At 32.5% G+C, this 14,495-nt stretch overlaps 1 protein-coding gene across 1 annotated transcript in view; it reads right to left on the bottom strand.

Annotated features, from left to right (window-relative positions):
* Positions 1–14,495, bottom strand: part of LOC145279890 (epidermal retinol dehydrogenase 2-like) — a 46,911-nt gene that overhangs the window by 1,095 nt on the left and 31,321 nt on the right. The window contains exon 4 of the mRNA XM_080131365.1: positions 1,678–1,803. Within this exon, the coding sequence (XP_079987491.1) occupies positions 1,678–1,803 (126 nt within the window). The remainder of the gene's footprint in view (positions 1–1,677; positions 1,804–14,495) is intronic.

Raw genomic sequence — 14,495 nt, 5'->3', positions numbered from 1 at the left:
GCAGCCTCAACTTGACGGACAGATGCCTCATCAATGGCAGAAGGGGGGCGATCAGATCTGGGAGCTGTTTCCACATACTTCCAGCCCTGTTTGAATTTACGATGCCAGCGTTTTAGAAGGTCATATAATGGGGCATTATCACCATAAGTTTCTTTCATTTCATCAAAAGTCTCCTGTGGTGTGCATCCTTTCAAATACAAAAACTGGATCACTGCTCGACATTCAACAGGCTCCATTTCACACCTGACTCAGTTCAAACACCTGTACAACAGAAACCACAATTAGTTCAGAGCCGTAATTTGCCACATAACCCGTAGAGATATAAATCATTGCACATGCAAAATTTCAGCTAGATCAGACAACTGGAAGTGGGTCAGGGGCATTACTTATTGCACGCCCCTCGTATGTTATCCAAAATATTTTCATACTGAAGAACCAACATACAAATATCAATCCTATAATGTTGTATTCTCTATTTAAATATGTTTATGCAATTTATAGCCATTTTTGTTTATGTTGAATGTGTATCTATGTGACATCATAATAAACATTAGCAGCAGCTAACTTGAAGCATTACTATCGTTTTTAAAACAAGCGAAAGATGCTTTTCCAATCTATAGGAAAGTTTTCAAGCAATGACAAAAGTATGTTTTCATTTTTCATACCCTCGGCATAGCTACTTTATAAGTATAACCAATGAATAATATTATTAAGTAGCTGATATTAATAAAAAAAAATTTTTTTTTTAAATCTTTTAAGGTTCTCATCAATGAAAAATTTGTTGTACTGCGAGTAACTTTTTATTTAAAAAAATGCTGACATGCAAAACATTTTGTCCACCACTAGGCTATTGTTTCTAGTAGGAAAATTTAGGGTTATTTTTCAAGATGTATAGACCTAATATCTCATATAATTATTTGTCTATTATACTGTATTTAGTATGTTATCAGTCTGACTACATTATGAAGACGTCCATGCAAGAATTCTCCAATTCGGGTGTTAGACACAAAACTAAAACCCTTCTATAAAGTTAAGGCAATCAAATGATTAACAAAGTGGCAACTAGCTCATCACACTGGTGACAAGCCGACTGACTCTACATGAAAAGAATTCATGTATTTTTATATCAACAGATCCATCTAGAATCGATCTTAACTAGAATCACAATTATTATCTGCTGCATTTTTTGCCATGCATGTAAAACGAAGAAGATACCAAGCATCAGCATCACACACATCAACTAGCCACAATGAAGAAAAATAAGAAAAGACATCATTCACTTAATCAAAAACCTTGCATACATGCATTTAAACATTTCAAATCTTTCTTCCAATAAATATTGTTAGATTTAATCACTCATCAGCATCATGGCATTTTACTCCATCTTGGGGTCAGTCAGGCAGTGTCCAAGGCATCTCTTCAGGTCTGCGTCGATGCATACCTTGCTTTTGGAGCAGTGAGGATGTGTTCAATTGTCACAACTGTTTTGATTTATTTTTAATCTTTATCACCCATATTTTGGACTTTTATTTGTTTCTCTGTGATTTCCAAGACTTGTATTGTACTCCCCACAACGAATGACACCCATGGCAAATGCTGAAGCTATCAAAAGTTGAAATGTTGTAAACATAACGTTTAAAAGTTCATAAAGAGTAAAAATATTCAAAATGCACTTACGATTTTATGGCGGCTTGGAAATAAACAAGTCTTGGTAAGCAGATAATATATTGGTCTGTGAGGATAGCTTTTATGCTCTTCTGGACAACATAGTCAACGTCCATGAACGGACAAAGGGATGGATACCTAGATAAATACAGAAGATCAACATTTTGGGTGAGCAACATAAAAAAGCAAACTATGAAGAGGTTTTATCAACATTTGTCAGACCTCCTTCCTTTTATTGGGTTTAAAATTTTGCTACAAAACATTATTTCACAGTAGGATAAAAATCAAATAAAAATAAACAAATGAATTTATACACCGATAAAATTAAGATTTTTCCTCGTTCTGACATTCATATTAAAAGCCCACTTTTTCTATTAAAATTTTTTTTAAAACAAACTTTTTTAGGATGCTCAGGATATGCCAGTGACTACATAAGGGTTAACTAATTTGCATATGCCTTAAAAAAACAAGCGCTAATTAATTGCTTATTCATTTTTTTTATTAGATGATTGTTTTATGCTTTATTCTATTTATGTATAGTTTCTACATTCTGCATCATTGCATAGAATTTAAGATTAAAACATTCTGTTAAAGCACACGGATATATATATATATATATATATATATATATATATATATATATATATATATATATATATATATATATATATATATATATATATATATATTTAAGTTATGGAGAAAAATGTAATGTATCCAATACTTTTGCATGGCACTGTATATATGTATATGTGTGTGTCCCCCTCTATCTATCTATTTCACTATATCTCTATCCAATTTTCTATCAATCTATCCTTCTATATTTTATTTCTTCTCTGTGAATATCCCTATCTAGCTATCAATTTAAATTTAAATATCTATATCCATATATGACCTATCTGTCTAAATATAGACGTATATATAAGAGTATAGATGACACGTGACCATCTATTCATCTGTTTAAATTACAATCCATCTATGAATCCATTTATTTATCAATCTTTCTACCCTCTGTATCTTCCTCTATTTTTCTATCTTTCTTAATATCTATATTACTCCTGCGATCTATCTCATTTTTAATCTATCTATTTTTAATTTTCAATTTATCCATGATAAATGACTATCTATCTGTAAATTTATCTATATCTACCCTTATCTATCTCACTATTGATTTATCAGATTATTTCCATTTCTCTACATCAATCTATCTCTCTAACTATCTATCTGCATCTCTCTCACTCTGTATATCTAATAACATATGTATACCTCCCTTAATCCTACCCTTCTGTAACACAGATAAAAATAATTTGGGGAAATTAATCTTTTTTCAATAAGCTATAGACTAGATGGTCTACTCCAATAATATAATAGATCTACTATGAATAAATAGTTTATAATTTGTCTATGCTTTCATTTGGCTATTAATTCATGTAATCTAATATTTTAGCCAGATATATATTACATCGATGTTTATCGATGTAGTACTAGAATTGCATTAAATTGACCAAGTGACAGCCAGCGTAAAACTTTCGTCATGGAGAGCTCATCGCTGTTTAGTTTTGTTTTTTATTTCGTTGTTTCAAGTTACCCACAGATATACTGATATAGACTGTTTTATTACTCCTGCTCTTATGGATAAATTGTCGCCTTGTAAACAATGCACTCAACCTTGCAGTTACTTATGCTCAGGTGCCCCTCCTTCAAATTGAAAACGGGGCTCTCCATTTCAAAGTCGCTGCCATTTTGAGTTTTTTAAAACCGGTTTGTGAATTTAAAAAAAAAAATTTTTTACAAACTACTTAAAAATACAAATCAATGAACTTTTCTACCATAAAAGTAACTTTTATTGACTATGGTAACATTTATTTCTTGTATATTTATATTATTATATATATAACATTTTCTCTTTGTAAGGAAACATCATTTTGGTGGTCACTCTTGGCTACGAATGGAAACAAAGTTGATATAAAAAAAATATATTTTCGCGAAAATTATCTTTACTTTCATCATATTTTGCTTAGCGTAAAATTTTTTAGTATCAAAAGCAATCTCTTTACAACCTTTTCATAACCTATTATACTTTCATCAATCACAGTCCATTTTCTGTAGGCTGTTTTTGAAGCCAGTCAACAGCATTTTTGCTAGACTCAAAAGTCCAAGGTATCCATCTTACTAATTACTTATTCAAAACAAAAGCTTACATATATTAGACACACAAATCCATACATACTTATGCATATATGTACTTACACATATGAACACACACGCACACAAACATATATATATATATATATAAATAAATATATATATATATATATATATATATATATATATATATATATATATATATATATATACTAGCAGTTCAGCCAAGATTTGCTCGGGCCCTTTGTACTGTTCATAACTTGCCCTACATGTAAATACACTTTATGTAGGATTTCAAATGTTTAGACCAAAATTTGTCTTTATAATTTCGTAGAGACCGCAGAGGTCAATTTTTTTAAAACTTTGACCCCAATTTTGACCTCTAAACGTTTATAATTTTGCTCTCAAATCAAAATACAAAGTTTTACCCATGTCCAAGTTACCTACATCTAAAATTGGCGCACGAATTTGGTAGACTCTGCAAAGGTCAACTCTTTCAACTTTGACCTTTTGGCAGCCAAATCTTTCGCCACTAAACTGATTAAAATGCTTGCCGCATGTCTGAATATCCTTTATGTATAAATTTCAAACGCTTAGACCCAAAATTTGCTGAGTAGTTTGCTAAACACCGCAAAGATCAAATCTTTTGAACTTTGACTCCTTGACAGCTCAAATTTTCGACCCAACTCGATTAAAAAGCTTGCCCTATCTCTGAATACCCTTTATGTAAAATTTCAAATTTTTATACCAGAAATGTGCTGAGTAATTCAGTAGAGATCGCAGAGGTGAAATTATTTTTTACTTTGACGCCAATTTTGATCCTTAATATCTATTTTTTAGACTCAAATGAAATCAAAATATTTGATCCATGTCCAAGTAACCTACATTTAAAATTTCAAGTGTTAAAACCCAAAATTGGTGGAGGAATTTGGTAGTGTTTTCAAAGGTCAAATCGTTGAACAAAATTTCTGGCCAAAAACCGATTAAAAAGATTTTCCCAAATCTCAGTACTCCTTATGTCAAATCTCGAGTCTCTAGACATAAAATTGACAGAGTTTTTTGGTAGGGAAATTTACACAGACATACAGACAGACATTTTCACTTTATATATATATATATATATAAAATTTTAGTCATTCAATAAATTTTAAAAAATTATGACGTGAAACGTTTAAATTTCAAATTAAAAGATTTTTATTATTCTATGTGAGACAAAGAATACATTTGAAACATCATAACTCCTAACCTATAGGATTTCGATGTCTAGCTTCTCTACAGAGGAGAAAATATTAGCAAATAGTTATAATGGTTTATACCTTAGTTGCTAAAGTCAGTGAGACATAGAAAATCACAATTAAAAGTTGTTTAAGTATTTAAATGTCATAGAGTAAGGGAAGTTAATGAAAAGGATATAAAAATTCACATCCAAATTGCATGGTAAAATCCGAAGTGAATGTCTTTGATAACAGTGTGGTAAAATGATCCAAACTGTATTTTAAGTAATCCACATCACAAGGTAATGGTCCTCAAAAGTAGGCGTTTTCCTGGAGCAATTTCCTTTGTTTATATAATGGGTCTGGTAAAAAAAATTTTTGTCACGTGCAAGCGACTTTATAAATCACTACATCGGTCGGTTGGTCGGTCTGTCGGTCTGTCTGTAACACTTTTGTGCTTGGTATTTTTGGTTAAGATCAAAGGTCTGTTGTTAATAGATACTGTTCTTAGCTTTTTAAGCTTTTCTTGGCCTTTTAGCCAAGATGTGCTAATAAAAAAATGTTTTAAAACTTGGGTGCTAAGTAGGACGTCCCCAAGTACGAAAGGGTGAATGCGGTATTATGGTGAAAGAAGATTCTAGCTAAGAGAAATATTTGTTTAGTTCTAGAGTGACAAGGATGAACAACGACCTTCATTTTCCCCCCTTTTGAGTTGGCCTTGTGCCTAAGTTTTTTGTTCATGTTAATTTTTTTCCTGAATAAAAGATTTAATATCTCAAAGTGTGGTACCTGTTCTTACTACATGCTGTACTTATGTGTGTAACTTTGTGATATAAAGTGGGGGATCACTTTTCTGTATTAATTTAATGTAAAATGATCACGCACTTTACAACCAGTCAGTCTCAAAGCGATTCAACTCATTCTCCAGATAATTCAAGTTGTTTTTGAAGGATTCCAGTTATTTTTTAAGCGTCCAAGTCATTCTTAAGGTCATTCAATCCATCCTTAATTTCATTAAAGTCATTCTAAGTCATTTACTTTTTATTTATTTAAGTCATTTCAGCCCATTTTTTGTTGCATTTTTTTTTTTAACTAATAATAGTACATCCTCCCTATTCACATTTATTATTTTTTATCTGGTTCTTGTATTCGATTTTTTGTATTTCGTATCTTTTTTTATTCTTAGTTTTGTACATTTTGGGTTTGTACGAAACTCACTTTAATTGGAAGAAAAGGGAAATGCTAGCTCCGTGATGACGTCACGAGACCAGCGCGAGATTCTCTCTCTTGTGAAATTCCGGTGACGAGGATATTGGACGTTCATTTTATTGCCCGGCGCTGAAAATGGAATTTTGACGAGCCTCCTTCAAAGAAGAAAACCCGGCAAGAATACCCCGGGCATGCAACGAGGCATGCTTCTGAAAATTATCTACGTTGCTACGTTTTGCCCGCATATTGAAGGAGTGTAATTATTTAAAAAAAAAAAAAGACCTTATTTTAGGTGACAAGGAATTTTGGAACCTCCTACAAAGAAGAAAACTCGGCAAGAATAACCCGGATATACGACGCGGCCATACTTCTGAAATCCATCTGCGTGTCTACGGTTTGCACGCAAATGGAGGAGAGAAAATTCTAAAAGGACTTTAAACGAGAAAAAAAAAAAAGAAAAGAAAAAGGCACGTGCCTGACTGGCTTTCAATTTATGAGTACGCTCCTAAAATTTACTACATATGAGAGTGTGATTAGAAACTACTATTTTGAATCGTATTCGTTCATGGATACGACATCTTCATTATGAGAACTAATGTTATTTTTTTTCATTATATGTTACTTTGACGTTTTTAAATTTAATGCCCGCAAAGGAATAATTTGCAACTAATTTTATTGGGAATAAAATCTCTTCTTCGTTTCAAAGCAAGACCTTTATATTTTATTCTTTACCCCACCCCCTTTTTATTCCAAGCTGTTATTTTTTTTTCAGGTTAGTTACTTTAGCATCGAATTTATCTGGAAGCAAGATAAAATGCCGATATTTTGCAAATTTATCCCCTTTATGTAAAGGTAATTTGGAAAATTTCTGCTTTTATTTAAATGCATTTTGCAAATTGTTTTCCCCTATTAAATACATTTTGCAAATTTATTATTCCCTTTTTCGTAACAATTTGAAAATAAAGTATATTCCTTTTTCATCGAGATACGTAATTCTTTTTCTGTAAATGCACTCGGCAAATTTTGTCCCTATTATTTAATAGGGGAAAACAATTTGTAAAATGCATTTAATAATGCATTTTACGAATTGTTTTCCCCTATTAAATACGTTTTGCAAATTTTTTATTCCCCTTTTTTGGGACACTTTTAAAATTAAGTGTACCTTTTCTAATTGAGATACGCTTTAATTCCTTTTCTTTCAAGTTAAGATTAAATTTAACCTCTTGAAATTTCTGTTACCTCCACTACCTGACACTATCAACTTGCCTCTTAGATTCGTTCGACTACTGTGAATTTCTTCCGTTATTTAAAAGCATTTTCCAAATTATTTTCCCTTATTTAGAAGCATTTTGTAAGTTTTCTTCCGTTGTTTAAAGGTATTTAGTAAAATTCATGTCCCTTATTTCAGAATACTTTTCAAATTAAGTATATCCTTCCTAGGTCGAGACCCGTTTTATTCTCATTCTGTCAATGCGTTACTTCGCTAGGGTTAAATACACTCCTATCACTGGACCACTTGTTGAGTCTTTCTGTAACCTCCCCGCACCCCACGTCTGTATTTAGAGCTGACCCGTATATATATTTCAGCTACTAAATTCCATTCCCACTTAACTTGTAACTTAGCGCGTCTGTTAACGCTCTCCTTAAATCATTCGACGACTACTATGTCCTGAGTTTAGAAAACGTGTAATGTAATTTTGTATGTTTCGAACATTCGACATTTTTCGCCTCACTGAAAATTCCAGAATTTAACCTAGTACGTCTATACAGGGACTGGAATGTTATATCTAGTTTATTCCTGAATTTAGCATTTTTATGTACGTCTAATGTCTTTATTTATATCTGTCTAATATATTTTACATATGCCTAGCGCACAATTTTTCATATATTTTTCTTAACAAAAAGAGATTAAGCATTACGTATATACTTTCCATTTTCTACCCTTAGAATTGAAGTTGTAACTTTCGTAACCCTCTTTTGAAATATAATTTACATTTTACTTGCATTAGTTGAATTTCCACGGGTATTGCGATTTATGTTGGGAAAAACTGTAGCATTTTCTGTCCCTAATCATTGAATAAGGAATCCTACTAGACTGAGGTAATTTTATTTTTCGTCCTAATCTAGCGTGTTCGATATTTTTTGGAAGCTGGATTTTCCCCACTTTAAGAAACAACTTTTATCTAACTATACCCTCATGGGGAACCTAGTAAATAGAGACGCTGTGTCCGAAACCGGTGTTAGTTGTATGTTCGTATTTTTCCCCATATATATATATATATATATATATATATATATATATATATATATATATATATATATATAAGGGAATGAGTATATACCCTATCTTAATTTATAATGAACACGTGCGTTCTCTCACATACATGTGAATTAACCAGACGATAGTATCACAGATATTGTATGTGTTGAAGTCTACTTTACTTAAAATTTGTTGAATTCGCATGTGTGCGCTTACTTTCGTATTTTATTGTGAAAAAGGATTTCTTATACGTTGACGATATTTATAATTTTCAATAGCGAGTTCATACCCATTTGCTTTGCGGCCTGTGTTATTCTAAGAATTTGTGAAAAAACAAGTTTCCCTTTTCTTTGCCTTGGCCCGTATTTGCATTTGGTTGTTTGGATTCATTCATTATACACATGTGATATAAGTGGAATCTACCCTCCCCCGATGTATATTTAACCTCTCTTCCCACTTTTTTCCTAGGTTATATTTCAGTGAGGATATTGCTATAAAAGTGTTAAACGTTATTCATTTCCTAGTCAATTAACTTCCATATAGAAGTTTGCATTTTAAATGCACTTAATTTTAATTTTAAGTCATAGGGACCCTTTTAATTTGTAACTGGGAATTGTATCCCTTAATATTTTCAAGGCTCAATATGCTGTATTGGTCTTGTTTTGTTTGTGCTATGAGGAAGGAATTTTATGCAAATACCTTTGTAACCTTTGTGTGTGCATTTGAACGCCTATTTTTTGTATTTGTTTGGATTTAGTCCATATTTAAAAAAAATAAACAAACGCTGCATGATGTTGGTCACTTGTTCTTCCGGATTCCTTGTAAGGAAACGAAAGTTTTGTTTAAGGAAGATTATCGTTGTCTTAGATTTGTTACGGTTGCAAAGGGAATTACCTAAGCCTTATTTTATGACAATGAAGGCCGATGTTGATGAATGGTTGTCATCGGTAGATAATATAACTGAATTGTTGGGTGATCGTTCCTTGCATAAAGTAAGGAAGTGGACTGTTCGCTTGTAGAAGCGGATGCTGTTAATGTTGTAATGTTCTCGTCCCAGGTTCGATTTATTCTCTTGAGGTTGGCAGATGGTGTGGAGTGTGATTCCTTGTGTAACCCTATGATATTCGAAACCCCCAGGGAGATGCTTGGCGAGTTGCCAACTACTAAGCCCGAACGTCCAGATTCTGAAAACTGTTTGCTGAGCGCTGGCAAGTTTGGCTTGGAAAATGTTGCATCACGGTCTGAAAGCAGTGTTGCAAATGCTGCTTCAGAGGATCTACGTAGTCAGGCACTGAAGTTTGATTTTTCTGGCGGGCAGTTTGCTAGTGATATTTTAAAGAAAAATGTATTGGGTGAGATTCTCAGGTATCATGAATGATACCACACGTGTCCACGACTTGTTAAGAGTGGGCATAAATATTGTGAAAATTATGGAGGGATTTCCATGGGATGTTGGAATTGTTTTGCCCTCTAACCATGTGAGTTTGAAAACTTGCATATGTAGTTATTTACCGCAACTTTGTCAGAATAACGAGGAACTTAATCATGACGGGGAGATATTATTCGGGTCATGTAGTTCTGACAATAGCTAGTGGTTAAAAGACAGGAGTCTATCCTGTGAAAAAGTGCAAGCTTTGTGCACTTCTTTAAGTGCTAATGTTAGCACTGGGAGAGAAATTCTCCATCAAGGGTATAGGACAGAAAGCACTATATCCACCTGTCTACTTGTAAAAACCAAGAGGAGAATGGTTTTTGAAGAGTTACGTGCACTCAAGTTGGATTGAGGCATCCAGATTCAGGTTGAGTGTAACTCGATAAAGAATCCCATGATGGATCCTGTCGAATTTGCTGACTACATGGTGTGTAGTTTAGCTTCTCCGAGTTCTTCCAAGAGTGTAGGATATGTCGTTCAGAGATCGCTTGCAGAACCTTCATTCTATGAACGTTTCCTGTTTTGGAGTCACATGCAGGTGATATTGTGTTTAAATGTTTTTTGAAGATCCGCCTTGACGTAACTTACTGCAGTATTGCAAGAGCTATCGAAGTCAAGCTCGATTTGTCCTGGGGTGTTTCTTAGGCGCTCAGGACTACCTTATACTTAGTTAGGAGTGAGTTTTTTGATGCTGAGATGTTTTTTGCAATGCTGAACATAACAAGATTGGATCTCTCCTTGATAGGAGTCTTCCATAAGTATTACATCTCCAGCTACCTAGGTGTTTCTGACACCTATACTCAACTTTGTTTGTTTGGCTATATGTATATAGCTATGCAAACGTTTAAAACTGTAATTGCCTTGCATAATTTGTGCAGGATGGGGGATTCAGGTTTATTTCATTCCACCAAGTTGAAGAACTTATCAAAGCATAGGGTTGATTGGATTCGTCCCTCTTGTAGCACTGGTGTTGATCTCACTGGGCTCTTGTGGTTACGAGGGAGCTGAGATATTTTGGTGTTCGCCAGAGATAATATAAGGATGAGGAGGTTGGATGGTAAGTGAACTTCTCAAGCCTTTATACTCTTTTATATGTAAGTAGTTGATTATCTGGCGAAATATTTTCAGTTCAAACATCTGTTGCAGCTTTGCATCTGATCATTAGTTTTAAATTTATGAATCTGGTTAGGTACTCCTCTGTTCAAACCTAAGACATGAAGGGTTTCATGTGAAATTTTATAGAATAAGTTTATTTGAATTTTTCTGCTTTTTTGTTCTGATATGTGTTTCCTGGAGTTCTTCTGACCATGCATTGTGTGATATATGTATATATAAAGAAAAATTTTTGGATTGTAAATTTTACAGGTTGACTGCCATTTCCTGTTGGGGGAGAATGTTGGAATTTTTTTTGTACCAATAATGGTGCATCCTCCCTGTTTACATTTATTATTTTTTATCTGATTCTTGTATTTGATTTTTTGTATTTCGTATCCTTTATGATTCTTGGTTTCGTATATTTTGGGTTTGTACAAAACTCCCTATAATTGGAAGAAAAGGGAAATGCTAGCTCCGTGATGACGTCACAAGACCAGCGCGAGATTCTCTCTCTTGTGAAATTCTGGCGACGAGGATATTGGACGTTCATTTTATTGCCCGGCGCTGAAAATGGAATTTTGACGAGCCTCCTTCAAAGAAGAAAACCTGGCAAGAATACCCCGGGCATGCGACGAGGCATGCGACGAGGCATGCTTCTGAAAACTATCTACGTTGCTACGTTTTGCACATATATTGAAGGAGTGTAAGAAAAAGGCACGTGCCTGACTGGCTTTCAATTTGTGAGTACGCTTCTAAAATTTACTACATATGAGAGTGTGATTAGAAACTATTATTTTGAATCTTATTCGTTCATGGATACGACATCTTCATTATGAGAACTAATGTTATTTTTTTCATTATATGTTACTTTGGCGTTTTTAAATTTAATGCCCGCAAAGGAAAAATTTGCAACTAATTTTATTGGGAATAAAATCTCTTCTTCGTTTCAAAGCAAGACCATCATATTTTATTCTTTACCCCCCCTTTTTTATTCCATGCTGTTATTTTTTTTCAGGTTAGTTACTTTAGCATCGAATTTATCTGGAAGCAAGATAAAATGCTGACATTGTCGGTCATTTTAGTTTATCTTTAAGAATTTCATGTCAATCCTACATTCACGCATTCATCCATTACACGAGAGCACGCGACCAATGGCTATCAGCCTTGTTTTATATAGGTCCGGTGGATCTGTTTATTAATAAACATATAATTTAATATATTTAATATTTTTTTTAATTATAGAACATGAGCTTCAAATTCCACACCAAAATAACTTCAAATTGTTAATAAAATAAAATAAATTGTTAATAAACTAAAATATATATAGATAGATATTATTTGTTTTTGCGATACGTTTTGAATGAATTCAATTATTTACGAAAATGAATTTTTGCACATGGGGAGCGGTATATATATTGTTTTTAAAATATAATTATCCACTGACACGTGTTTCCTCGTCTACGACTCATCAGAATGGCTGAATCTAGCAAGATTCGAAATCAGAACCACACGGTAATGAGCCTGGCCTCTTTATCCGCTGGCCCATCTTGCCGACTGCTTTGGATACATTGCGATTTATTTAGATGTTATTTGTTTTTATGACGCTTATATATATATACATATATATATACATATATATATATATATATATATATATATATATATATATATATATATATATATATATAACTACTTAATTTTCTCACATAAATTAATATACGAAAGTATAGATTTATGTGTAAACTTTAAGTATTTACTTCAAAAGTGCTCAATACGTAGGTAGAGCTAGTTAGTAATTTATAAAATATATATGGCGATTAAGCTACACTGAATATTCCGCATTTCATCCACTCTAGGACTCCTCAGGCTTATGCGCGAATTCTGTGGTTGTTTATCGTTTTTATATGCTCCTCTTCTATTGAGATTTTAGTTAGCCAATCAGCTTTCTAGTATCCACCGCGTCCTTCCTATCAGCCAATGGGCATGCATTTTATCGGACAAAGGATCTGTTTTAAAACTAGGTTAGTGTTTTTTTTTTTTTAAAGAACCCCAACATCTATTAAACTGTAGAAGAGAAATAGCAAATAACTGTGTTCACAGGATAAAATTTACTCTAGGATAGCGATACAAAATAGTTTTAAATTAACAAAAACAATGGAAAATAAACAAATAAATAAATTAAATAAACATGAATATACATAAACGATCACACATATATGTATGTATATATATATATGTATATATATGTGCATATATGTATGTACACATATATATATTTATATATAAACTAACAATAAAAAAATCAAAAAAACACTAACCTAGTTTTATAACAGATCCTTTGTCCGATAAAATGCATACCCATTGGCTGATAGGAAGGACGCGGTGGATACTAGAAACCTGATTGGCTAACTAAAATCTCAATAGAAGAGGAGCATATAAAAACGATAAACAATCACAGAATTCACGCATAAGTCTGAGGAGTCCTAGAGTGGATGAAATGCGGAATATTCAGTGTAGCTTAATCGCCATATATATTTTATAAATTACTATATATATATATATATATATATATATATATATATATATATATATATCCACACGTACAACCCACACATTTGTAAAAGTACATATATACAAACACACCTATTACCTACAAACACTTACATATATAAATGCTAGTGTACACATAACTTCAATCAAGCAGCATCTATGTTTACATTACTCAGTGTAATGTGTTTCTTCCGGCATTGGAAATGATCCATAAGAATTTAGTTTAGATTATGTAAGAATGTAAGTAAACTCCTAAAATAACACAGTTATTTTAGGAGTTTACTTACAAATGATTTACCGATAAATCAAGCAATAAGTTTAAAAGTAAACATACCTATATGTAGACTGTAAAATTCCTCGCACGCACGCACGCACACACACACACACAATGCAAATGCACATTTACGTACCCACACAAACACATACCATGTTTCTTTCTCAATAGTAATAGATTTTTATATGGTGATAACATGCCTTGTCATATATCCTGAAACGATAGACTACTGCACTATGTTATTGAAATTAACAGGTATGCGAATTTACATACAAACTAAACTCTAAAATTTAAATTTTAAATTTTGATGTATCAATCGAGTTAACAATTAAAATGCTTACACTAAAGAGGCAGATGTGATTTCATGAAAAATGTTAATAAATGAAAAATGATCTATTAAAAAATTGGGCGCTTGTACACTATTAGGACGAAATTTTGGAAATCATAATACTGAATTTTACATGAAAACAATGGTATCTACGTATTCCTCATATTTTTAAGATGATTTCATCAAAAATTTACAAAAATCGATTAGGTAGAAAATTATTTATTAAAGAAAATAAAAATAGAATTTGATGAAAACTATCGTAAAGAGAGTTCAAAATGAATGTAATTTTCCCTTTCGATTTAAGCAAGATGGTCGCATTTTTC

This window comes from Euprymna scolopes, chromosome 7, assembly GCF_053919585.1.
Source record: "Euprymna scolopes isolate OS-2025 chromosome 7, ASM5391958v1, whole genome shotgun sequence".
Taxonomy (NCBI): Eukaryota; Metazoa; Mollusca; class Cephalopoda; order Sepiida; family Sepiolidae; genus Euprymna; species Euprymna scolopes.
This window is presented reverse-complemented; position numbering and strand designations above follow the sequence as displayed.